This window comes from Scatophagus argus, chromosome 6 (assembly GCF_020382885.2).
Source record: "Scatophagus argus isolate fScaArg1 chromosome 6, fScaArg1.pri, whole genome shotgun sequence".
In the NCBI taxonomy this organism is placed as follows: domain Eukaryota; kingdom Metazoa; phylum Chordata; class Actinopteri; family Scatophagidae; genus Scatophagus; species Scatophagus argus.
Genome location: NC_058498.1, coordinates 7,894,856 through 7,919,142, shown reverse-complemented (window position 1 = coordinate 7,919,142; position 24,287 = coordinate 7,894,856). Strand labels below are relative to the sequence as shown.

At 40.6% G+C, this 24,287-nt stretch overlaps 3 protein-coding genes and 1 long non-coding RNA gene across 11 annotated transcripts in view; 2 read left to right on the top strand and 2 right to left on the bottom strand.

The window, feature by feature from the left end:
- Window positions 1-1,980, bottom strand: part of LOC124060111 — a 50,345-nt gene extending 48,365 nt beyond the window's left edge. For 2 of the 3 annotated variants that reach the window (XR_006843505.1, XR_006843504.1), the window contains exons 1-2: window positions 1,801-1,980; window positions 1,276-1,429 (exon numbers count right to left, since the gene is read on the bottom strand). This is a non-coding gene — a long non-coding RNA (uncharacterized LOC124060111). The remainder of the gene's footprint in view (window positions 1-1,275; window positions 1,430-1,800) is intronic. The other variant, XR_006843503.1, reaches the window with a different exon arrangement.
- Window positions 1,981-2,083: 103 nt separating this feature from the next.
- On the top strand, window positions 2,084-7,421 carry ifi44g (interferon induced protein 44g). Of its 2 annotated transcripts, none has more exons than XM_046390646.1 (9): window positions 2,084-2,340; window positions 3,412-3,498; window positions 3,611-3,792; window positions 4,129-4,177; window positions 4,311-4,506; window positions 5,144-5,296; window positions 5,644-5,818; window positions 6,169-6,269; window positions 6,922-7,421. In XM_046390646.1, exons 1-9 carry the CDS (start codon window positions 2,192-2,194, stop codon window positions 7,114-7,116), a joined length of 1,287 nt encoding a protein of 428 aa, XP_046246602.1. In that variant the 5' UTR covers window positions 2,084-2,191; the 3' UTR covers window positions 7,117-7,421. The 2 variants fall into 2 exon arrangements, with proteins under 2 accessions (XP_046246602.1, XP_046246604.1); XM_046390648.1 differs by lacking the exon at window positions 2,084-2,340 and adding an exon at window positions 2,446-2,477.
- Window positions 7,422-7,857: 436 nt separating this feature from the next.
- Window positions 7,858-14,854, top strand: LOC124060108 (interferon-induced protein 44-like). 2 transcript variants are annotated; one of them, XM_046390644.1, is made up of 8 exons: window positions 7,858-7,968; window positions 9,285-9,773; window positions 10,958-11,006; window positions 11,167-11,362; window positions 11,982-12,134; window positions 12,249-12,420; window positions 13,104-13,204; window positions 13,401-14,854. In XM_046390644.1, exons 2-8 carry the CDS (start codon window positions 9,302-9,304, stop codon window positions 13,596-13,598), a joined length of 1,341 nt encoding a protein of 446 aa, XP_046246600.1. In that variant the 5' UTR covers window positions 7,858-7,968; window positions 9,285-9,301; the 3' UTR covers window positions 13,599-14,854. The 2 variants fall into 2 exon arrangements, with proteins under 2 accessions (XP_046246600.1, XP_046246601.1); XM_046390645.1 differs by having other exon boundaries at window positions 7,868-7,968; window positions 9,288-9,773.
- Window positions 14,855-14,983: 129 nt separating this feature from the next.
- Window positions 14,984-24,287, bottom strand: part of rabgap1l (RAB GTPase activating protein 1-like) — a 99,106-nt gene continuing 89,802 nt past the window's right edge. For 3 of the 4 annotated variants that reach the window (XM_046390639.1, XM_046390640.1, XM_046390641.1), the window contains 7 exons: window positions 24,118-24,210; window positions 21,301-21,411; window positions 20,770-20,874; window positions 20,536-20,619; window positions 20,010-20,081; window positions 18,832-19,032; window positions 14,984-18,317 (listed from right to left, as the gene is read on the bottom strand). In XM_046390639.1, the coding sequence (XP_046246595.1) occupies window positions 18,162-18,317; window positions 18,832-19,032; window positions 20,010-20,081; window positions 20,536-20,619; window positions 20,770-20,874; window positions 21,301-21,411; window positions 24,118-24,210 (822 nt within the window). In that variant the 3' untranslated portion in view covers window positions 14,984-18,161. Of the gene's footprint in view, window positions 18,318-18,831; window positions 19,033-20,009; window positions 20,082-20,535; window positions 20,620-20,769; window positions 20,875-21,300; window positions 21,412-21,877; window positions 22,469-24,117; window positions 24,211-24,287 lie in introns of those variants that run through there. The other variant, XM_046390643.1, reaches the window with a different exon arrangement.

Here is a 24,287-nt window from a genome sequence, read left to right as displayed (position 1 = left end):
CCAGGCTGGATGACAGACGACTAACCTGAAAGAACCTGCACATATTTTTAGAAAATGTTTATGTAGCTTTGAAGAGTTTTCCTGAGTAAGCACTCTCCTCTCAGCTTCACAAGAGAGAAAAATGAGGAGTGTTGCTATTATTAATATTTAATTTATTACTGATATCAAAATAAAACTCTATCAGCAATTAGATCCCATGAAGTTGGCATTCAAATTTTCCTTAATGCAGTCCAGAATGGCGTGGTGTCAAAAATGTGGACGTGATGTGATGTCTTAAGACCTGATACGTGTGATCACCCACAGGACCACCGGACCGGGAGCTGAATCATGGTCCGAGGCTGCTGGGAAATACACATAAATATAGAAGAAGTATTCCTCAGTGAACTCTCGCTAAGCTCCATTTCCTTTCATTCACATTTGAAGCCGAATGGTATAACCTTTGAAGTTTAAACCTGCTTGGATTGGAAACTCAGCAGCCTCATGGCAACAGTTAGTAGGTTCATTCCTATACACACATTATGTCCTTAAACGATACTAAAACTGAAAAAGACTAACTTGTAAGGATGCCAACTTGATTTGTCACAATTCAGACTTTGGACTTTGGAAGTGCATTAGAACAGCAGAAATGATTACAACAAGCAAGACCAGTTTCAATGTTCAAACAGACACACAAATATTGCTTTAAGATAGACTTTTGAACCCATTGTTTAATGAGTTAACTCTTGACTTAAGTTTGATCTTATCTATATGGGTTTTTGAAAGCAGACAGTTTTATAATGAGGTAAAGTAAGAAGGCATAGAAACACAGAAACACACACACACACACACACACATGCACACACACAAGTTTCTTATCCAAGGAACAGCAATCACCACCATCAATTACTGATGAATATTGCGATCAAAACATTCAGTTATTAAAAGCTAATGAGTGATAACAGTGACTGTGTGTCAGGGCACATTTTCTTTGGCTGTATGAGGAAGTTTTGGATATCAGACTATGGCATCTGGGAAAAAGACTCAGGTGGCCACAGGTTGACCTCTGCTGTCAGCAAACAGGTGAGCATATCCAACTTTGAACACAAGACTAGAGCTCCCTCTAGTGGATATGCTGAGTAGAAACAACAGGATAATAATACACAGTTGAGCCTCAACATCAACACCACTGACAGGTGAAGTGAACAACATTAATCATCTGTTTACAATGCAGTGTTCTGTGGGGAAACCTTGGGTTCTGGCAATCAACAAGGACCTGCGAACTCCCCAGATCCCTACCTGATCGAGGATGCGTGGGATGCACCGGAATCAGCCGAATCGACCCCTCCTGAAGGCCCCATCCTCAATGCGCAGGACCCAAAGGATGATGCCAGGATGATCTTGTGTCCCTTCCCATGACAGGCCAGAGCTGCTTTGGCAGGACAAGGGGGACCTAAAAAATATTAAACAGGTGGTTTTAAGTCTAGGCCCTGCTGGCTTGATGAGGACATACTCATCTGAATGCAGGAATCAAGCCACAGTCCCTGCATTTCTAGCCTCACTAATCTCATAAATAGTCAGTAGTGATATCAGAAACTTTTCTGCACCACTCTCTGATCTAATGGCTTGAACTGAAACTCCACTTGAACTGAACCCTTGATTGTTTCTGTATTTAATTTTGGCAGGAGACTTTCATACAAAATATCCATCAATGCATCTAGTATCTCTAATCACTTCAAGCATGTTACAACACTGAACAGTAAAAAGTGTACAAATGTCTTCAATACCACATATTCATGTCAGTTTGGGACTAATGTGCCTCACATGTCACATTTTCACGTCCAGCAACACTTTATGCCGATGAACACCGTTTCGAAAACTTAAGCCAGCTGGTCTTCAGTCATCCTCAGGCGTAAAGGGGAAGTACATATCCTGTAAGCTTCAGAGGAAACCGTACATTTAAAGCTTCACAAAGACAGAATTTGTTGCAAGGCGTCTGCATCAGACTGCACAAACCTCTTAACTGACTGAGTGATTGACTGATTAATCACGGTAGTTGTACGTGTAACGTTACAGGTGTTCTCATTATAAATATAAAGATGGCGCCCTTGATTACATCCTGTCAATAAACCTTTTAATCGTTAAATCAGACAGCACACTTCAACATGTTAGCTGTTTTGGAGAGCAACAAGTCAGGAGTGCACACAGACATGACATGAGTTTCATATTCTTACTGGCCATCCTTTCCTGTGTCCTACAGTTTAGGTTTCATTTTCTGTTCCTCAGAAAGGGCATCGCCTCGTCCACGGTACATGCAGCAGCAGCAGCAGCAGCAGTTGTTATGGCGAAACAAACAAACACCGGGTAATATTTCTGCTTGTATTCATGTGGGTAACGTACACTCATCTAGTTTCTCATCGGATGTCCTGAGCTGTGGCGACGTCTTGCTTTGAACTGACTGTGCGGGTGACGGTCCGCAGCTTTGGGAAGCTCACAGGCGGGTATTTAACGTTAACGTTACGAGGCGGACGTCAGTTAGCCGCTCAGTTTAACGTTACGTAAACGAACAAACTGCTACTGTCGGTTTTTTATCAAGAGCTTTGTCAGTAGCTAATATTTTTATTAATGGCAAAGCTACGTTACTGACGCACATAATCAAAAGTTTGAGGTTGTTTACAAAGTAATAACGTGGCTAATCATAATAATAAAAAAGCTAACTATTCGGCTGTCTGAGCTAACGTTATGCTTCACGACGGTCAGAAACTGAACATTAGCGCCCGGTCATCGGCCGTTTTGAATAACTTGACATTTTTACACTTTCATAGTATAAATGTCTGCTATTCTATTTTTATAATTAATTGATTATTTATTTAGAGATCCCCCCCCCCCAATAAATAAATAAATAAATATTTTGCTTACAATTACAAATGATAAAACGTTTCTCATATTAAAGTTGGCTGTTTTCCTTGTCACTTTAGTGATAATAATAATAATAATAATCCCCATTCTCTGAGGTATTCTGAGTATAATTAAAAGCAGCATTGCCAGTGATGAAGAGTGCTGTCCTTTAACCCTGTTAAATTTAATTTATGTGTGACAAAGACAGTAAATGTCAGGAAAAAAAAAGATCGACATATATAGCAGCAGATACTATAGGATGCAGTTTTAAAATAGGGCCCAGTCATGGTCATGGGTAGAGTTCATGGGTCAGATGTTGCAGTTGCATTTGCTCATTGTGTTTTCTTTTAACCACTTGTGCCTTACAAATTCAGATTTCATCACAAAACACGATTGGGTTGAGTCTTTGGCCCATCTGTATTTTAGGTCGGATATATCATATTTTAAGTGCAGCACCTTTAACCAGGGAAATTCAACTTAATGTTTGCTCCCTTGCCTTATCTATGCTCTTCCTCTGATGCATGTAATTGTCTTCAGTTTCGGATTCAGCTTTGGTGGTTTAGCCACAGCTTCTACAGCCCAGCCTGCTGTCAGCACGGCAGCGGACGCCAAAGATGCTCTCGGGTAAGACTCTTAACCAAGGAAATTCAGCTTAATGTCAGCTCCCTTGCTTTATCTATACTCTTCCGATGCTTCTGATGCATGTAATTGTCTTTCTCATTAACTTCGGCATTAGTGGCGGCACCTTGTTTGGTTTAGCTTCTACAGCCCAGCCTGCCGTGAGGACGGCAGTGGACGCCAAAGATGCTCTGGGGGAAAGCAAACCTTTGTTTCAGTGCTTTGAGAGGAGTCTCGACATGGGCACAACTGCCAGTTCCACAGAGAAAAAGGAGGACAAACCTTTGTTTACATACCCGGGTAAGCTATTGAATAGTTCCATGCTGTCCAAGTCTGCAACTTTCACTGCATATGTACCACAAAACATTTGGAGGCATTGCAAAAAATGTCACCCAAAAAACCCTGCTTCAGGACAGGAAAAAAAGGAAAACCACTTATTCTTAATGCTTTTATTTATGTACATACAGTATAGTAGAGAACAAGCCTGCCGTTTCACTTAACACGGAGAGTCAAAACTTTAATACCGTTGAATATTGTATTAAACATACGGTCGCATTTCACTTTCCAGAAGAGGTTAAACACAGCAAAGACTGATATTTCATTAGACCCCATCAACTCTTAAACTCTCTTCTGCAGGTATGCCCAGGTTGGTATCTCAGTGGAGAAATGTCGAGTGGACAGAAGAGTGAGTAAAGCTGTTATGTTCAATAAAATCAAACTTGCAGTCGTTTTAATTTAAATTTATTATACTGCTCCCGTATTGTTATTCTACTTATTGAAATTAATCTGAACAACAAGTATTTTACATTCTAAACTAGGAAAAAGACGAACCTGATGAAGGCCATCAGCTCCTACAGTCCAAGATCTAGAGACGTGACTAAAGCTCGGGTTCTCCTCTTGGGCCCAGTTAATTCTGGGAAGTCCAGTTTCATCAGTTCAGTCCAGTCTGTGTTTAATGGAAGAGTCACCAACCGGGCCATGGTGGGCTCCTCCACAACCAGCTTCACCAAGAAGGTACAAGCGGAGCACTAACTAAATCACTAAAGCTATTGAGTGGTCCTCACCTGGCCTTCAGAGGTCTGAACCCTTATTAGATTCAGGAGAGGGGGCTAAAAAATTCACCCAGAAAAATGATAAAAAATAGCTAAATGCTGCTTTTTCTTTCCCAGTGCTTTGTCTCGTTGAGAGTGACCGTCTGTGGTCCAAATGGTTTCATAGATTATTTGTGAACAACAACAAATGGTGTTCAGATTTATCTTTTTACCCTCATTGGTTAGTTTAAGCGTGAAAAGCATTTATAAATTTGGCCTCTACTCCTCAGAAGCAGTTATTTCCAGGCTCGCAGGTTTGCAAAAAACAGAGTTTGCCTAGTTGCCATTGAATTGGCCATCCACACATTTAAGATATTTTTAGGTAAAGAATGAACGTTCACCCTCAATTTAAAGTTAATTACTGAATTACAAAGATTAAAATATAGACACAGACAAGACATACGCACAGAAAGCTACATACCGGTAAAAGCTGAACACTGAACAAGAAGGTTTTCAGCTTTTTCCCAACAGCAGACAGTGTTAGTGCTACCCTCCACTCAGCAGGTAGGCTGTTCCCATATTTTAGGCATCCTTCCCATTAGCTTTCTTGTTTGTGTCAGTTGCAGTCCTTCTGCATTCACGGTCAGAAGGGAGAAGACGCTAGTGGACTGGTGCTGTGTGATATTATGGGCCTCGGGGATGGAGAGACGACCGGAGTGAGCCTCCATGACGTCCTGTCAGTCATCAAAGGTCACGTACCTGAAGGACACAAGGTCAGTGTTGTAAGACAATATTATAGTTTTTAGCTCTAAAGATGGCAATGTCAGTTAGCTCTCGCCACCATGGGGTTAGCATTTGTTGTTCTGAGTGAAACGCCTCATCCTCTATTGGATGGAATACCTTGCCATTTGGTATAAACATTTGTGGTTATAATTCATGTTTATAATTAAAGGAACGTTGGTTAATCCTCTGACTTGTCATCTAGCACCATCATCAGGTCAAACTTTAAATTTCTCCAAAACAGTATTCATGCATCAGCTTCACCTGTACGTTGTGTAACAAGTGTTTTTTGTTTTGGTTTGGGGTTTTTCTTTTTTTCAATTTTTTTTCTCTCACCCAGTTTAGCCCAGAGCATCCCGTGAGTCTGTCTGAGACTGTGGGTTATGTGAAGAGGCCAAGCCTTAGAGACAAAATCCACTGTGTGGCCTTTGTGGTGAACGCCACTAAAATCCTGACCTACCCCAAAGTCCTCACCACCACCTTCCAACACCTCCGAGAGCACATCAGCGATCTGGGTAAGAAAATGACATTCTGGTTAAGTTTGTTAAACCTGACTCATTTCTTTCATATTTTTAATATCGTTCTTGCATTTTTGTTCTGTGAATTAAAGGCCTTGACGTTTGAATACGAAGTTGAGGAGCTGTTGTTCACAGAGTCTTTCAGTTTTTCAATGTTTTGCTAGATTTTGCTGTGATTACAACTGAGAGGGACTGATGTGCACAACAGCTCCAGGATTTCCTTAGAGATCAAAAGAAAGACAAACTGTCAGTAATTTATGTTTCCACAATGCTACCGTTAAATGCTGTTTCATTGCAGCGAAACATTAAACATTAATGACAGTATTGTACTGTATTCTGTACATCAGGTGTTCACCAGGTGGCTCTGCTGACCCACATAGACCAAGTTTCTCCAGAAACGGCTAAAGATGTCTCCATGGTTTACAAGAGCCAACACATTCGGGGCATAGTAGGTTGAAATGTGTACTTTGAAAAACGTTCATGTACAGTAATTATGCCGTCCAAAATCAGAAGCATTTCCTCTAAATTGCTTGTAAAAGAATAAAGGAAGCCCACTAGACGCGTTACCATGAATGTAGTGCCTAATACAGATAGCAACATGTCTGTTGAGACATAAAGCAGGCTTTTAGTAGTACTCACAATTTTATGTATTTTTTTTTTAAATTGAACAACTTGAATATGTAATACTAGGGTGTCATGTAACTGTTTAGTCTCGGTGGAACAGTTTCTCTATGTGGGTATGAAATAAACAGGTTATCTATTGTACGTCTGTGCTAATACGTAATCAGCCTAACCTCCAGTGGTATATAGAAAGGGACAGTCACTGTACAAGTGTTACCCAAATTTGTGCGTGGCCATAGTTTTGTAATGTCTCTCGTCTCCTTTTGTGCTTCTTATAATTTTTAGCTTTAAGTTCAGTTACAAATTACGAGTTTATTCCTTTAAATCCAGATTTTGCCATGTGTAAATTTCTAAAAATGATGAACTGCAAGTTTTTGCATTTTCTTGTCATTGTGGCATTTTTCTCAATCAGCTGAATGAACTGAATACTGATGGTGTAGAAGTCTTGTAGTCATGTGTGTGTATGTGTGTGTGTGTAGATGGATAAAGCTGGAGCTCTGCTGGGCATGTCCACCTCCTACATCATCCCGGTGAGGAACTATTCGTCAGAGTTGGACCTGGACGTGAATGCAGATGTGCTCCTGCTTAGCGCCGTCGACCACATCCTGCAGTACGCTGACCTGTTTTTTCAGGACAATACTTCACAGTACGCAGACGGGATAGTGGACATGTGAACATTTCTGAATTTAAATGCTACACATTTTACACTGTATTTTTAAGTACCTACTTATAATTTTACTTTCTATGTATGATTAAGGATTTCATTGGTAAGAGTAATCTGTGATTTGCATGCAGGGGCCTGGGTCTCCTGCATGAACCATTTGTATGAGCATCTTGTGTGAAATGTGACTGACTCATACAGGTGGTTTTCAAGTGTGTGTGTGTGTGTGTGTGTGTGTGTGTGTGTGTGTGTGTGTGTGTGTGTGTGTGTGTCAATCAAATCAATCACTCAAATAAATAACTTCTTCTTTAATACAAAGCGAGTTTTCTCATCACATTAGGTAGCAGAACTTGAAACTACATGCGCACTGAGAAGTCGTTATGAATCTAGTAGCAATTTTAAGAATAAAATCATCTTTGATTATGATAATGATCAGATATCGGGAAGGTGCACTTCCTCATGAACAGGTGGCACTAAACCTGAGTGATTTATGACAATTTTTCGTCCAGTTAAGAGACTCAATATTTACATGAACAAACCATAAAATAACATAATAACAAAATAAGAGTTTTAGTATCAATGCTCAAGACTATAAGAACTATTGTATGCCAGACAGTTTACTGATTGGTGGAACAGCATCACCACCTGAAATGACAACTCAGTTAAAGGTATTTTAAAAACCCATTTTTATTTCATGTTAAGAATACACAGTAAATTGCTTTATTCAGAGACAAACAGCTTTTATTTTGAAAGGAAAACGAATGCAGAGATTTAGCTTTTCAGGGTGGTACACACCCTGTAACAACTTCGATCCACAGCCACCATTAGAGCTCGTCACGTTTCTCAGCTACTCGAGGAGAAGAAGGTAAGGATGAAAATATTAACAGGTTTCAAATTTTGTCTAGCTCCTATTTTAACTCTTCCAATTTTTTTGTACAACAAACTGTGTACACAATATGTTGTGTAAGTATTCCTAAACTTGGAATGCACTTTGTTTGGATTAATTCCATTAAACGGATCTGACAGCGCACCGATTTAATCTGGTGGAAGCCGCGTAGGTAGTTGATCATTAATAATTAGTACGATTTTTAAACGATTCTAACAAAAAAAAAAGATAACCAGTTAAACCGGTTAAAATCGGGGTGATGCTTGAATAACATCTGCTCCGTTATTTGGGCTACAGTGTGTAGTAATGTGTTGTCTGTGTTGCATTTCCTTGTCAGTCTGAAATCGAAAGCGATCGCACCATCGCATGTTTCAGGCTCTGGCCTTAAGCGCGCAAATATATATTTTTTATATATTTTTTCCCTGTGGTTAGGATGCAGGACTTCCAGTGTTTAAAATAAAACTTTAAATAAACCACTATTCATGGCTTTGTTATATTGGTTTTTATTACTTGTGTTCTTCTGCTCCGAGGTTTCTGCCTCCTAAAAGGCAGTTTTTCCTCGACATTGTCATCAAGTGCTTGCTGAAGGGGAATGTTGAGTTCTCTGTATTACAACTTAATTAAAGAGTTTGGTCTAGACCTGCTCTAATTGGAAAATGTCATGAGATAACTTTTGTTGTGAATCGGCGCTATATAAACTGAACTGAACTCTGAACAAAGGGTTGGTGATGCATAAATAAAGCTTTTCCAGGGGAGTGGGTCAACATCAGCTAATCCAGACATCCTGCTGTGAAAAAATGTCACATGTCAGACAGTGTTGAAGTCAGAATGTCATTGTAATATATCCATATTCAGTGATTTTCAGTGATTACAATGTGTTCTATACACACAACATCTATTGCATGTCTTTCCATCCTAGGAGGGGAATCCTCTGCTCTTCCTGAGGCTTCCTCCATTATGTCCCTGTTAAAAGGGTTTTTTGGGGAAGTTTTTTCTCTTGTAAATCAAGGGTCTCAGGGCAGAGGTACACACAGTAAAGCCTGCTAAGGCATTGTGATTTTGGGTTATACACTAACAGTTAGGCCTTTCCCACTAAGAGTTGGGCCTTGTTTGGTTGTTTGTTTGCTTACTTTTGACTAACCTACACTGCTGTAATGGGCTACTGGATGCTTTAATTTCCCTCGGGATCAATAAAGTATCTATCTATCTATCTAACTATCTATCTATCTATCTCTCTCTACAAATACAACTGACCAGACTTGAAAAGTTAATTCAGTGTTCTCTACACACATCAGCAGACCAACCATCTACCATGAACCCCAGTCTAACCACAAGCCAGCAGAGAACAATCTGCTCCAACCTGGGACATGTCAGACTACAGCTGCTCTACAAGGCCAGCATCCACGGATTCACCGGCGCTGCCTTCCACCAACGATGTGACACCTACAGTCCCACAGTGTCTGTGGGCTATAACTCCTCTGGTTATGTGTTTGGAGGTTACACCAAACAACCTTTCAGCCAGTCTGGTCAGGATGTGGCTGATGACCAGGCCTTCCTTTTCACCTTTAGTGGAGAGAAGCTGCTCAAATATCCAACAACCGATCCAGCACATGCAGTGAAAATGATAGCTAACTCTGGTCCATATTTTGGAGAAGCATTGGTTCTTGTCAATGAAAGCCAGAAAGTAGTCCACAACAGTCCAGGAAAAGGCTACAACTTTGATGCTGCACAAATGCATGGCAACGATCTCAACCTGACCGAGTGTGAAGTCTATCAAGTTGAGGGTGAGTTTTCTCTCATCAGCCTGATATTGATGTTTATCAACATTGACCAGACTTCACTGTAAAATTAGACCTGCATACACATCCAGATTTATGTGGATACAACACAACCTGCCTTTACTACTTACAATATTCTGGTCAGAGGGCTTTAATTTTCTTTAGACAGTGAAACTGATGATCCATAGGTGTCAAGTGAACGAATGAAAACAAAAGTTAAAATGAGAGTTTGTCTTGGGCCACATACTGTAAGCAGTGCTACTTTTTAATGGACTAGTCTGAAGGATTTGTATTTTTAGATTTGATTACTTGATCATTTTAAGTAATGTCTCATGACTTTATAAAACAGTTTGTTGTTGCATGATTTGTTAGTGTTTAGAATGTTACAAAGTTGAAATTGAAAAGCCGGATGATATTTTAATAAAATTAAATAATATGAGCATAATATTTTATATATATATATATATATATATAAAATTCAACAGCAGTGCCACAAATGGTGAAGCTATGGAGGACAGTGGACTGGACAAATGAGTAAACTGCATGGAGCACTGATTTGCATCATACACAGCGCTGTCGCTCTGCACACGTACATTACGCACGTGTGCACCAAGTGCCTGCGGGGGCACCAAAAAATCAGGCTCGTGAAAAATCATCACAACAGTTTGGCCATGTGTTCTGTGTTTACAATGTTCAGTTCAATGTTCAGTCTACAGTCATTGTACAAATCTTTGTTTATAATAATGGTGGTGGTATTTATTTATTATTATAACCTTTTATAACTTCATGTTTGGTGTCATTATTAATTCAGAAGTATTTATTCAAATCAAATAAAGGGAATCGCACTGATAAATTCTGAATTGTTGTTCATTCTCATGGGGCACCACAATCTTTTTTTGGGGGGGGGCACCACAAACATTTGTGCTTAGGGCACCCAAATGACTAGCAATGGCCTTGATCATATAACGCTAATATTGTGCTGGTCTTCAGCATGTCACAGCACACAGCATCATGTCTATAAATCTTCTCCTTTTTCTACAGCAGGAGGAAGCAAATGATGGAGAGTATTGAGAGCTACACCCCCCTAGACAGCTCTGTGTCCCAAGTTGTGTTGTCGATGTTTCTTCTAAACCCTTAATAAAAAATGTGTATAGTTGGGTAATATGTTTATTATTCTTATTCTTCAACAGAACCCACAGAACTTGAGAGGCCATGGAGGACTATAAGCTGGGAATCTGAGTAAGACAGAGAGAGCAGCCAGTGTGCACAAAATGCTGTTTACATGCTTTATTATAGATCAGTTGATTCAGTGATTTGCACAGACAGTAATGAGTGTTAAATTAGAAAACACAGCAAACAACATTTTTGCTCATTTCTTTAGCTTTACTTGTTTCAACAGGAAGAGACAAGAGCTGATGGAGAGTATTAAGAGCTACAAACCCACAGTCTCATCAGTGTCCCAGGCTCGTGTCCTGCTCATTGGACCAATTGGAGCTGGAAAGTCCAGCTTCTTCAACTCCATCAACTCTGTATTCAGAGGCCACGTCACCAGCCAGGCCATCGCTGGCAGCTCTGCCACCAGCCTCACCACACAGGTTAGTTATAGCTAACACTAAGACAATCAGTGCATCAACCTCTTTACACTGCATATTACTCTATGATGTTGATATGTAACAATAATACATTATTACTACTATCATTATTTCCAATGGTGGACTGAGGGGCAAATGCAAAAAATAGAAAGACTACAGAAAGTAATGATAATCATTTATAGTGATATAGTTTATAGTTTTCGGGATTCCTTTATTTATCCCTGAAAGGGAAATTGTTCTTTCTTACGGACAGACACAAATGAAAAGATAGGAACAAATAGAAAAAGTGTAAAATAAGGTAAAATATAAAATAAAATCTGATGTATACATATATATACATACATATATATATATATATATATATATATCCAATTATTATCATTATCATCATAATTATTATTATTTTATCATTATTTTATTATGTGACTTATGTGAAATTTTCTGCTCCCATAAATAAAATGCAGACTAACTGTCTTCCCTGACTATCAATGCTGGTTATTATTCTGCTTTATATCGTTAAAAAGCATCTCATTGAAAGTGACAGACAAATGAGATGGTTAGAAATTTGACACTTTAGACACTTTGTTTTTAAAAACAAACTCCGTTGCTTATAACCTGACAGTTTCGCAGCTACTCAGTAAAAGCTGGACGAGAAGGAAAATCTCTGCCAATCATCTTGTGTGATACCATGGGATTGGAGGAAAGCACGGGGGCGGGGCTTCATGATGACGATATCGTCAGCATCATCAAAGGTCATCTGCCAGACCGTTACCAGGTACAGCTTTCTGTTACATTCAGCAGGATGATGAAGACATGAAGATGCACTGGTTTGGTCCTAGTTTTGTTTGTTTCTGTATCACAAACCGTTCATTTAACTTCTGCCACTCAGTTCAACCCCTCTGCGCCTCTGCATTCGGAGTCCCACGGCTACCGTGAGTCTGCGGGGCTGGGGGACAAGATCCACTGTGTGGCCTATGTTGTTGATGCCTGCAAGGTCCCCATCATGCCCACAAAGCTGGAGGAGAAGCTGGACGCTGTCCGCAGAAAGGTCAACTCAATGGGTAAGTGAAAATGAGCTCCAGAGCCTCAGTGAGTACATGTTGCCTGATGCACAGAACACTGACATGTATAAAGATGGACAACGTGTCTCATCTTCCCAAAAGTGAAGCCAAAGTAGCCTGGATGCTGATGTCATTTGGAGCCAGAGTCTGCGCGGTGGTGATCAGGCGATGGAGCCGCAGAATTGAGTTCCCGCCCAAACACCCATCTGGCCCAGGAGTGAGCAGCAGTCAGCTGTCAATCATGACGTTCACCCTCTTTTTATAGCATCAAATAACCATTTAAAACCTAACTTATCAGAAAGGCTAACACTTAAAGGTTAACTTGAATCAACAGATGACCTAAGGATTACCTAAGATGACAGAAACCATCTTTGGGGAAATTTTATTTGAAGTGTAGTTTGAGTTTTCATTTTGGCTCATGTCCCCTCTGCCACTGTGGAGGGAAAGGTGTTTATAACCTGGACTGCAGTCAGCCACCAGGGGGCGATAAAGACGTTCTGGCTTCGCTTTTGGGGAGCTCTCGTGTCGTCCATCTTTATATACAGTCAATAGTAAGGAAATGACACATATTACAAAAATAACTGGAATGAACGGAAGAAACTTAAATGGAAATGTAAGAAAAGTAGTACTTTTGCTATTCAGCAGTACAATACAGCATAAAAAACTGTTGTTTTTGTTTCCAGGGATTCCTCAGTTGGTTCTGATGACTAAAGTGGATGAAGCCTGTCCATTAGTTTCACAAGACATCAGGAATGTTTATAAAAGTCAATACATCAAGCAAATGGTGAGATCAACTTTAAAATTGTCTGTAGGAATTTATTCTGAATACCTAAATAAATAAAGGGTTTGCTCGCTGGAAAAGTTTGTTTGACATCTGGATTCTTAGTTTTGACCTTGGTGGAAGAACATGACGTAACTGTCTGTTTTGTGGTGTTAAAAAGCAGAATAATCTGTTCTAACCTGAGTGTTTTGTGATCCAGATGCAGGAGGTCAGCACTCGGCTCGGTGTGCCTCTGTCCTGTGTTGTTCCTGTGAAGAACTACAGCGAGGAGCTGGACCTGGACCCAGACTGTGACATCCTGTTGCTCATCGCCATCATTCAGATGCTTCGCTTCGCTGATAATTACTTCGATGACATCAGTGAGCAATTCAGCAACATTAAGATCAAGGAAAAGTAGAACAGAACAGATGATTATTATCTTGCCCGGTTGTAATGAAATGTCTTACAAAATGACCCACCGTCCAGCAGGTGAGCTGGTCCAGGTTAGATCATCTGTAGTATAATCCTGAGCAATGCAGCCCAAACTATCCCTCAGAAAGCTGTGCTGCTTTTATGTTAGTTTATCAGACTGAGAAGAGCAGGAAAACCTTTATTATTCTGTGCATGAATTATTCCAAGATGGCCGTTTCTCGCCTTTCAACCAGATAACTGCTTAAGTTAGATAGCATAACAATCATCATGTTCCACATTTGTGCCAGTTGGCCCACAGTTAAAACCTTTTAAATTAGCAGAATCAGTTGTAGTGGTTATAATACTGGATTTCATTTAGATGTAACTGCAACTCATGGGATATTTTTGGGATCTTTCAGGTTTTCCTGCTGCTATTTTGACATTTCTAGAGTCCTTTTTGCCAAGTATAAGACAATGTAGTTATCAAAAAAAAAAGAACACTGTGCTACAAAATTACTTGGTTACATTCATCATATGAGGTGTTAGTCCTTTAGTTTTATCTGTCTAAAAAATGTAGTTTGTTGTCTGCAATTTATTCTTATGATCACTGTTGTTACATTGTTGAGTGGTTTAGAAGGACATTTCATTACAAGCAGGCAAGCTAGAAAGGCCAGCACATTATCTGACAATAACCCTGCTTACTGCTTCTTGCTTTATTTTTACTTTACTTTTAAGAGAATTTGAAAGTCATGTGATTATTTTGTTCTTACATTTCAATGTTAACAAAAGTATGTTATTATCAGGCAAAAAGTAAAGACAATCAGTACATATAAATGGATGCTGTGTAAGTTTGAAACTATTATAAAGGGGAAGCTAATTAGCCATTTTATTGAGCACTGCAACTTCCTGTCTTAATTATGCAATAATTAACTCATCAGCGGATTATTTTCCTGTTTGTCTGTTTGTTTTGTAAAAACTGAAATTATTGAGAAATAACAATTACCCAATTACCCAAAACCCAATCAATAGTACAAACCTCAACATCATTAAAAATAAAATGACTGCAACTACGAATGTAAAGAATTACACAAAAAGACATTGAAATCACCCAGATTTGTTTGTTTTTGACATCCTTCTCTCTAGAGTATTTGATGCCAGGAAAACAGTTGTTTGTACGAACAGATAAAATGATGTTTACTGCCACGCCGCATGTCATGTATGTTCAGATTGTGTCGGTGACAATTAAAGCTCCTTTTAACCAAACAAGATGTCCCGTAAAATTTTAAGTGTCTTCATTAAAAAGCTTAGAGAAATTCCTATGTGGACCCATTTTGTGAGGTTGACGATTTCAGTCAGTTTTTTACTGTTCAATAAAATCTCCAAGCGTGCGAATGAACAGGAAAAACTGAAATTTATTAATTCAGGTCAGACAGGTACTGTACAGCAAACAGTGTTGGAGTCGAACCAGCTGCGGAGCAGCCACAGGTCTGTGGAGTTACAGCAAACTGTAAGCGACACAACACACACCACACATCTGATCCAACCCCCTGCCTGCTTTTTGCATCGTTGAAATTAACGCTGAAGAGCGGTTTATTATTTGGCAGCTGTCCTCTCCGTGACAATAATCATCAGTTAAAAAAAAAAAAGCTCTGTGATCAGGATAACATTTAAACAAACACGCATCTCGAAATAGTGTTGAGAACATTAAGGTTGTTTTAGTGCACATAAAAGACAAGGAGTTTCCTCCAACTCGGCCACAGTTTACATTAAACTAGTGGTACCACTTTGTAACTGTCACAGGTGAACAAAAATGATGCGCAGTAGTAAAGAAGGAATATCCTGGAAATGCAAAACACACCTGGAATTCAATGATATTAAGCCAGTCTGAGTCCTTTTCCTCCCTCTCCATGACATGGAAGCATTTCCTCCAGGGGGCGCTGCTCAGTGGCCATCAGCGAGAGGACGGCGGTCGTACTGGGAGGCTCATGGTGGAAATGTGTGAAATGGGCTGCTGGAACAGATGACGTGGACGTCGGCGAGGTGAAGTTCAGGTCACCGGGAGCAGGGATGAAAACCAGTGGGGGAGGGGCTCTTATGGCACAGCTGACGCTCGCCGACATTTCAAACAGTCGGATGGCTTTCCTCTCATCAGCCAACGGCTTCAGTCAGTAACAGAAAAGGCAGCCACGTGAAGAAGAAACCATCTCAACTTTAACCACTCGAGTTACAGAGCAGAACACACACACACACACACACGTCCAAACACACACTCAGACACAAACATGTACACATGAGCTTGGTCAGAGTCCAAAGGCAGATTTCTGTGACAACCGGAGTGGAGATTAGAGCAGGACATTTGGCACAAACACTGCAGCTCTCATGCATTTACATTCAAGCAAAACACACCCTTTTTGGCTAATGTTTGAGTTTAGCAACGTGATACACAAACAACAACATCATCCCCGTGTCCTCACATCACCACTGGGTGTAGTGCTCGAACTTTCTGTTGGTATTAGCAAACTAGTGATGTGACAAGTATGAAGTATTTGTAGTTTTTTCTTTTATTTCACAATCAAGTTTAGCTATTTTACCTGAGGCACTGACTGCTGCCCATCTTACTGACACCTTCTCCAGACAAATAAATCCATGAAACAATGAGCGACATACTATGTTTGTCAAGCACACACGGATTTTACTTAGGGTCAAATATACCTGCACGTCATTTAGGATCTTTAAGGATTTAAATTCTCACTTCTCACTTTTTGTAGAATGAATTGAGAAGCGCGTGGATTTAACACGACACACGGGCAAAGAAGGCGCAGATTTGGCAAAGATGGAGGAATATTGCAACTTCTTCATTTTTCTTGTTAATGTTGTGCGACAGGTTGATTTGGGGATGAGATGTGCTATGTAACAGCTGCTTTAGAGCGTACACAGTGTTATAGAATTACCTGATTTGATTTGTTGAATCTGGCATATACAGTGAGTTTCCATGACAGCAACACAGATGAATGTGTGGAGACTTTTCATATTTCTTGTGGGTGCTGCCTGCATAACGTTACAGACAGATACGCTCAAGTTTTCTGTGGATTTTCTGTCTGTCTGTCTTTCACTACGTAAAACAATTAATTCTAAAAAAAAAATGCTTTTTCTGAAAAAGGAACAAAAGCCCTGATTGCTCCAACAATAACGACTGATGGTCGACACCACAGATCGTCTGTGCAACTTAAAAGTAAAAAGATTAACAGAGATAGGGATTTAATAAAAACAAAACGAATAAAAATATGTACACAGATTCATTTTTTAAAAACCATTTTGGAAGTTTCACAATATCCATTAAAAGTATAAAAAGGACGGAGATGACGCTGAAAAGGGAACGAGAGCTTATTTCTGAAGCGATTACAGTCAGTCAAATTCTGCATAAAATAACGGCTGCATGTTAGAAATCTGCATGCTGTGATGCAAACACGCTAAATGATTAAAAAAAAAGCCTCTCAGAAGATATAAAAGACACTCAGAGCCTGAGCTGGGGCTGGGATTTAAAAAAGGAAATCAAATCAGTGAAATTTAGCGTGATATTACGGGCCTCGAGTCAGTTGAACCTCTGACCGAAGAAACAGTCGGGATGCGAACGTTAATCTGCAGGTTGTCACTTTGGTTCGTCCGCGTTTGGACCTGACCGGACGATCACACACTGTGCTTACGTTAGCATCGAGAAAGATGACATTCAAATTCCAAACAGTAAAAAAACAAAACAAAACAAAAAAAACCAAATAAACAAACAAAAAAAGTTTCCTTGTGTTTTTCACTTCTCTTAAAGAACTGTACAAGATTATTACAAAAATCAATAATTAGTTATACATATTTATAAGACAACATTGTTTACGTTATATTACTCTAAAGAAGAAGCACAACCTTCCGTGTTGTTCTTGCCTCTGAATGCAGTATTCCTTTTAGAGTGCTGTGGCTTTGCTGCGCTGAAGATGGTTAATGTGGATATTTCTGCACGGTAAACTTAGAATTTCTCTACAGCTGATGCTGTATCTCTGTAACTGAAAATATTGAATGACTGATGGTTTAATTGTCAGATAAAATGACTGTAACAGTAGCGATGTATGGCCACAGGGAGGCGCCAGACCTACAGGGTGGCCGTCGTGTGAGTTAACTCGGCTTTCTTGCAAGGAGGGTTTGGAGATCTAACTCAGCAAAGCATCGACCACTGAGCTTGAAATCAAACTCAACCCTCACTGATGATTCGCCGTCGTCTGTTTCGTCACCCACGAAGCAGAAAAGGCTGACAGACACTTTTTAGTTCACTCAAATGTAAACATTAAGTAGAGTACAGGTGGCTGGTCCAGTCCCCCGCCTGTTCCTTCCCTCATTTTTTAAGCCGTTTGCAGTTCAAGAAGCCGGTGAGCTTTGCTTTGCCACTGGCTGTGGGAAAAAAGAAAACAAAAAAACAAAAAAAGGAATACTGCATTTCTCCGCTGTTTGTTTGTCGTCCACTTGTGTTCCTCAGCTCTAGTGTGCATCCTACAGGAGACAGAGAGAGAGACAGAGGGAGGGTGGTCTAGGCAGGCCCCTCCTTTGGAGAGGATGGGGTCTGGGATGTGGAGCTGGAGGAAGAGGAGGCCGAGCTCTTCAGGGAGCCCAGAGTCTTGCTGAGCCAGGAGTTCTTGGCCGCCTGGATCTCGTTCATCAGGACTCCCCGCTGGTGCTCGAGCTCCTGCGGAGGGTCAAGAGGAGCACAGAGGAGTCAGCAAGAGGAGGAAAGCATGCGTTCTATCTCTCGTGAGTCCATATAACACAGTGCAGTTTGCCACGTGGCCCAGCAGACAATCCAGATACTGAACACATCTGCTGAGCATTCGGGTTCAGGTGCTTTTGTGTGCACTGCATCACGTCTTTATTGTGTTGGGCTTTTGGGGTTAGTGAAGTTGATAAGTTTGTCCTTTTGTGGAAAAATGGCCTGATGACCATTGAGTGGATTGCCATGAAATTTGGGCCAGATAATCAATGTACCCCACAAAGCTGACTTGAATTGATGATCCCATAACTTTTCATCAACTAAGATTAGTTAGGATGCTGATGTTTAATGCACCTGCGAAATATCAAGATGCTAACAGTGTCGCTCTGAGCATGTTAGCATGCTGCTGTTAGCATTTAGCTCAAAGTGCTGCTGTACCTAAATAAAGCAGCTAGCATGCCTGTTATCACTGTCCCTCCCTGGTGCTGCTGACCTGGATGCGGCACTTGGCCTCCACCAGCTGCAGTTTGGTCTGTGCCAGCTCCAACTCGAGCTGCCTCAGCTGCTCCTTCAGCCCGTCCTTCTCCTCGTCCAGAGGCTCGGTGGATGTCTTGTCCCTGCTGGGGGATGACGCCTGGAGGGAGCCCAGGGTGCTGAACAGGTCCCTGCAGTGCTCACAGCCCATGACTTTACTCTGCACAGACACACACACAACACACGTATGTTAGCAGAGGGTGGTGGGTGAACATCAGAATCAGAATTCTTTATTTGTCACATGTGGATGTGCATCCACAGTGAAATGCATGCTGTATGGACATGCGAGTACATGTTAAAAAACATGTGCACTCACATGTTTTTTAACCACATTGCTATGCTACAATGGCTGAAGAAGCCATCCGGTGTGACCATTTTGATTGACACTTTATTTATTCTGTGCGTGAGAGCATTACGTCCTGGACAGGTATTTTGTGCATGAGGAATACGAGTGTGTGTGATCCATCTTTGTCTTTTGCCTGGTCAGGACCTCACAGGCAGACACATTAAACCAGTTTTTCATAGCTTATTCCTGCCATGCACTCATTGCTCAAGGGGAAGTTTAATTTTCACAACGCATCTGTTTCATCATCGTTAAAGCTCCACCCTGCCGTCTACAAGCAGCACGCAGTCCAGCCATAGCTACAGCAGTCAACACACAGTGCATTCAACTGGTCATATTATAACTTAAGCATCTCTGCATTAGGTTCCTCTTCTTGTCCTCGTCAGTTTGTTCTGGTTTGCTATTGCTACACTAACACTGACATACACAATGTCTTCCTTTTGAATGATCCTGCCTGCTTTATGACTTTATACTTACCATTTCAACAGTCAACACACTGCATTAGGAATAATGTCCTCATCCTTATCCAGGCCTGACGTGATACGCTGCCACACCCAAAACGAGCAGGTTCACGTGTTTGACAAAGGCTGAACGAGCGGTGTGGGACAGTTTGTGCAATCAGGGTCTTTATGTACAATCTGCCAATCTGTGCTTGTCTTAACTTAACTGAAAGTCAAAACAGTCCTGCAAATCCCTCTGTTCTGTGACGCAACAGATCGAGGCTTTAGTTAGGAGTCTGAAAGTCTCCCAACTTGCATCTGCTAGCTTCTGCAGTGGTTGTACATTAATCTCACCCTGACGATGTCCAGCTCTTCTTTTGTTGCCGCCTGCTGTTTTTCCAGCCTGGTGCTCAGCTGGGAGCAGATCTGAAACACAGAGAGGAAGTTATAGTTGCATTTGAACTCCAAGATAAGAGAGACACTGAAGGGTTGTGTTTCTCCAGGAAAACTCAGCTGAGGAGTGTGATGTTTACCTGTGTTGTTTACATGTTACTCTGTGTAAACAGTTAGTGTTTGCAGCAGTGAAGGATGTTTAAATCAGTAAGAACTGTTTTGGGTCCTGCTATGAGCTACTTAGAACTGAACAGTCAAAGTTACACTGATAAGCTACTTTTAATTCAAAGGCTACTGTTAATAATATGAGCTAAATTTGAGAACACTTAGAAGAACAGTAGCAAAGTGCTCACAAGATGAAAAGAAGAAGAACATCTGAAAAGTAAAGTTCAATGTGCTGTCTGTAAATGAGCAGATGAATGTGGATGTTATAGTTTTTTCCATTTTGATTGCAGCAGATGGACTGAGGTTATTCAGTCTGTCTGACCTGTTTGTATTCAGCTATGATCGCTGTGGTTTTCTTGATCTCCAGCTCTGCCTTCTCGAGCTCCCTCCTGAACACCTCCTTTAGCTGAGAGGGACAAAACAAGAAGACAAAAAACATACAATTGTACATTTATGTATGTTCATAAAAAGTTGGCAACATTTTTGTTTTTTAAATAACAAAACAGAACGACATAAACAAAAGCTTTGGCTGCAGGGATCAGAGGGCAGATGTTACCTGAGCCGTCTCCTCTTCCTGTCGCCTCTTTTCCTCCTCCGTCTCCACCAGACGTTGCTTGGTGCTCAGCAGCTCTTTGTTCAAAACATCAGCCTTGTCTTCTGCCTGAGCGCACGTACACACACAAACACACAGCAGCCCTTCAATTTAACACCAAATCAGCATCTGTGGCAGGGTGCCATTTTCACACAAACACATCAGACACACTGAGGAAGAGTGTTTACTATCACGAAAGGCTCGGAAATATTTCTATTTTTTCCGTTTCCAGCTGCATTCGTATATTTAGGTTGCTCTAAGGGTATTTAATCAGCTCAATGTGTGAAATCAAAAAAAAAAAGGTGCAAGCTGCAGCGCATTTCCAAAAACATTCGTATTTGGAACAAATGCTGCCAACAAATGCTGGCAGTTGAGAACAAACACTGCATGTAAACACAACCTAACTTAACAAATTAATGAGCTAATCCATCGGCTTTAATTTGACACAAAGTAAGAAGGACACATCACGGGGTCTGAACACAGGTGCTGTGTTACCTGGTCGAGGTCGTTCCTCAGGGCAATCTTGCTAGTGACCAGTTCATGGGCCAAGTCGTCATTCTCCTGTTCCAGTCGCATACTGGCCTCCTGAAGACGACGGTTCTCCCTCTGGACAAACAGTTTGACCATGTATTAGTGTCTTTAAAGTGGATCCAAACGAGTAAAAGGGTCACATGCTAAATGTACTCCCAGCTCCTTTCATACAGTCCCGTTGGTAGGCCAGTGCCCCATAAGTCCACATTTGATCCCACAAACCCCAACCCTAACCAAACCCTAACCCTTGGACTGCTGATGAAACGATAAAGTCAGGAATCTCTGAGAAGGGGTTTCTAAGTTACAATTCAGTGTCTGCAAAGTGAGAACTCTTCACTATTTACTTGACAGTATATTTAATGTTTACCTTTAATGTTTAACAGCGAAGAATGTTATTCGGAAATTTAAAAAGTAATAATATTGTATTAATAATATTTAGATTATGTTTTATTTGTTTCAGTTTTTATTTATTCATATTAATTTGTTTAAAACCTGATTAAGCTTCAGCCCTGCACATGCGCGCACACACACACACACACACCATCATCTTAAAGTCCCCATTGTAGACCCTTAGTGGAGTCCCATGATCACTGCTCTGCCTGTAAACAGTCTCACATGATGGCCTCAATGGGACAGTTGTCACGGCTACGAGCAGTCACCTGACCCTGATATCCTGTCCCTCCTTTTACAACGAAGACTCTTCTACCCCCTAAGTAACACACACACACACACACACACATATAAAGAAAACAGATCATGAAGGACAAAAACACGTGCATCTGAACATCTGTACACACAGACACACACTCAGTCACTCACATGCTTTGTGCCTCACTCTTTAGATTAAATTAATCACTTCCTGTGAGCAGAGGAGCGACAGAGGAGAGAACTACATCACCTCGGTGTGCTGAGCGTCGCAGCCGTCCACAAATCACACTTTAGGTTGATTAAACACCTTCATATGTACTGAAATCTAACAAGGTCTACCTTTTCATATCTTGCCAACAGGTCTACGTCAGTCAACATGTCAAACAGAAAAAAACACAAAAGCTCAAACATTAAGGTTTAAGATCAGTTAAAGTCAGTAGCATAAGAACCTGGACAAAAAGTCTCATGTTAAAGTTCCTGCTGGAGCAGGCAGCTTACCGAGCTGCAGTCCACAGCCACAACAACGTCTTCAAATCGAGCCTCCTGCGGCACAGACTAAACTTAAACACATGATCCTGGCAGGATTTTCCGTTCTCTGTCTTACACTGTAAAGCCTCCCTCTCTCCCTCTTCTGTGCCCCAAACAATACAAGACAACGAGTACATACCCAAACCTGGAGTTTGAACTTTGAAAAAAAATCAAAAAAAATCTGAATTGTTGAATTACAGGAAAAATAACATAACTAAAACCAAGAAGTCATCCTTTAAATAAAAAACTTGTCCGACTTAACCCTGCGCTAACTCACAAGCAGCAACATTCCTGTTTTGTCTCCTTTTTGTCTTCATGATCCCTTAGACAGAGTTTACAGAGGACACGGCTCTGACCCAGCATCTTATCTGCACTGAAAGTCCTTCCTTCCTTCCCTCCGCAGACAGCAGCTCACACAGAGCTGCTCTGCATACGCTAACACATCACATCTGCCTTGAGTCATGTGTAGTTCTGTTTTCTGTTTGCTGTGTTTCATCATTTTACTTCAAGGTTTGATACTATGTAATACTACTATTTCTTTCATTCTAGTTTCCATTAATATATATTTTTTTTTGTTGCAATAGTTTTACCAACTGGGAAACCGATCGCAGTCAATCAGCAAACCGAGAACGTTTGAAATGTTTCCATCAATGCAGCGCATCATGAAGGTGATGTTTCCAACAAGTCAAAACAAAACACAATAAATTTACAACTGAACTGGAAAATTTGTCAGTGAACTTCTCTCGCTTCTACAAATACTGCGTGTCTCTTGGTGATAGTGGTAATACAACACAATCACTGTGACCTCTACACTGCGTCAAAACACCTTGGTTTCCAACCACAACAAAATTCTTAATAGTCCCTTTAAGTTTTCTAAAAAAAAAATATATAAATCTGCACATAATAAAAATGTAATCTTAACAGCTTGAATTAATTCAACTTTATCATTCCAGTATCCTTCCAAAGACAAACTACCAAAAAAAAGAAAAAGAAAAAAGACTTAAACTGTGCCCTGAGCTGATTTCAGGAAAAAACAAGAATGACAGATTCAAACAAAGAGAAAAGAAATCCTGATATATTACAGCAAATGAAAACAAGCGCTGCAGTCTCTTGACAGTTTGAGTCTGAATCTCCACGTATCTGCCCCACCTCTCCTGTTTTTACCTTCTGAAGCAGCCAGAAACCTCTGACAACACCTCTGCAGCTTCACCCAAAAATAAATGTTAGAGATGTTGATCAAAGTCTGTGCTGCGTGAAAAGTCGTACTTCAACAGTGTGACAAAGATATGGTTTCACAAAACAGTATTGTGCTCACTGGAGATTTCTAATAATAGAAACATGGATAATTTTAACAAATACTTGTACCTAAAAGGCATTTCTTCATTGATTCTGTATCCTCACTGCAACAAAAGGACGAGTTATATCAAAGAGCTAAACTTTTTCTTACCAGTTAAAACCTACTGGAAGTAAAAGTAACTATCACATGAACACACAGTGTGAGCTTTTGTGATGCGGATGGATCCATTTAAACCTCCTAACTTCATAAGATAACTTGTATCTTAACATGTAAGTGTGTGTGCGTGTGTGTGTGCGTGTGTGTCCCACCTGGTATCGGTCAATGGGGTCCTCTTGTTGCAGCTGGCTCTCTCTCAGTGTCTGATATTCCTTCTCAAACTTCTTCAGCTTTTTGGTAGGAACCTGAAACCACCAGAGATGTTGTTGGAGTCATTAATTTAACTTTCACGGACCCAAAGCCGCCTGACCAAATCTCATCA

Excerpts from the sequence above, each read along its gene's own strand:
- ifi44g (XM_046390646.1), top strand. The coding sequence starts at position 2,192 with ATGAGTTTCATATTCTTACTGGCCATCCTTTCCTGTGTCCTACAGTTT. Across the intron at positions 3,793-4,128 it reads ACCTTTGTTTACATACCCGG|GTATGCCCAGGTTGGTATCT; the intron begins GTAAGCTATTGA and ends TCTCTTCTGCAG. Across the intron at positions 5,297-5,643 it reads ACGTACCTGAAGGACACAAG|TTTAGCCCAGAGCATCCCGT; the intron begins GTCAGTGTTGTA and ends TCTCTCACCCAG.
- LOC124060108 (XM_046390644.1), top strand. The coding sequence starts at position 9,302 with ATGAACCCCAGTCTAACCACAAGCCAGCAGAGAACAATCTGCTCCAAC. Across the intron at positions 11,363-11,981 it reads CCACCAGCCTCACCACACAG|TTTCGCAGCTACTCAGTAAA; the intron begins GTTAGTTATAGC and ends ATAACCTGACAG. Across the intron at positions 13,205-13,400 it reads GTCAATACATCAAGCAAATG|ATGCAGGAGGTCAGCACTCG; the intron begins GTGAGATCAACT and ends TTTGTGATCCAG.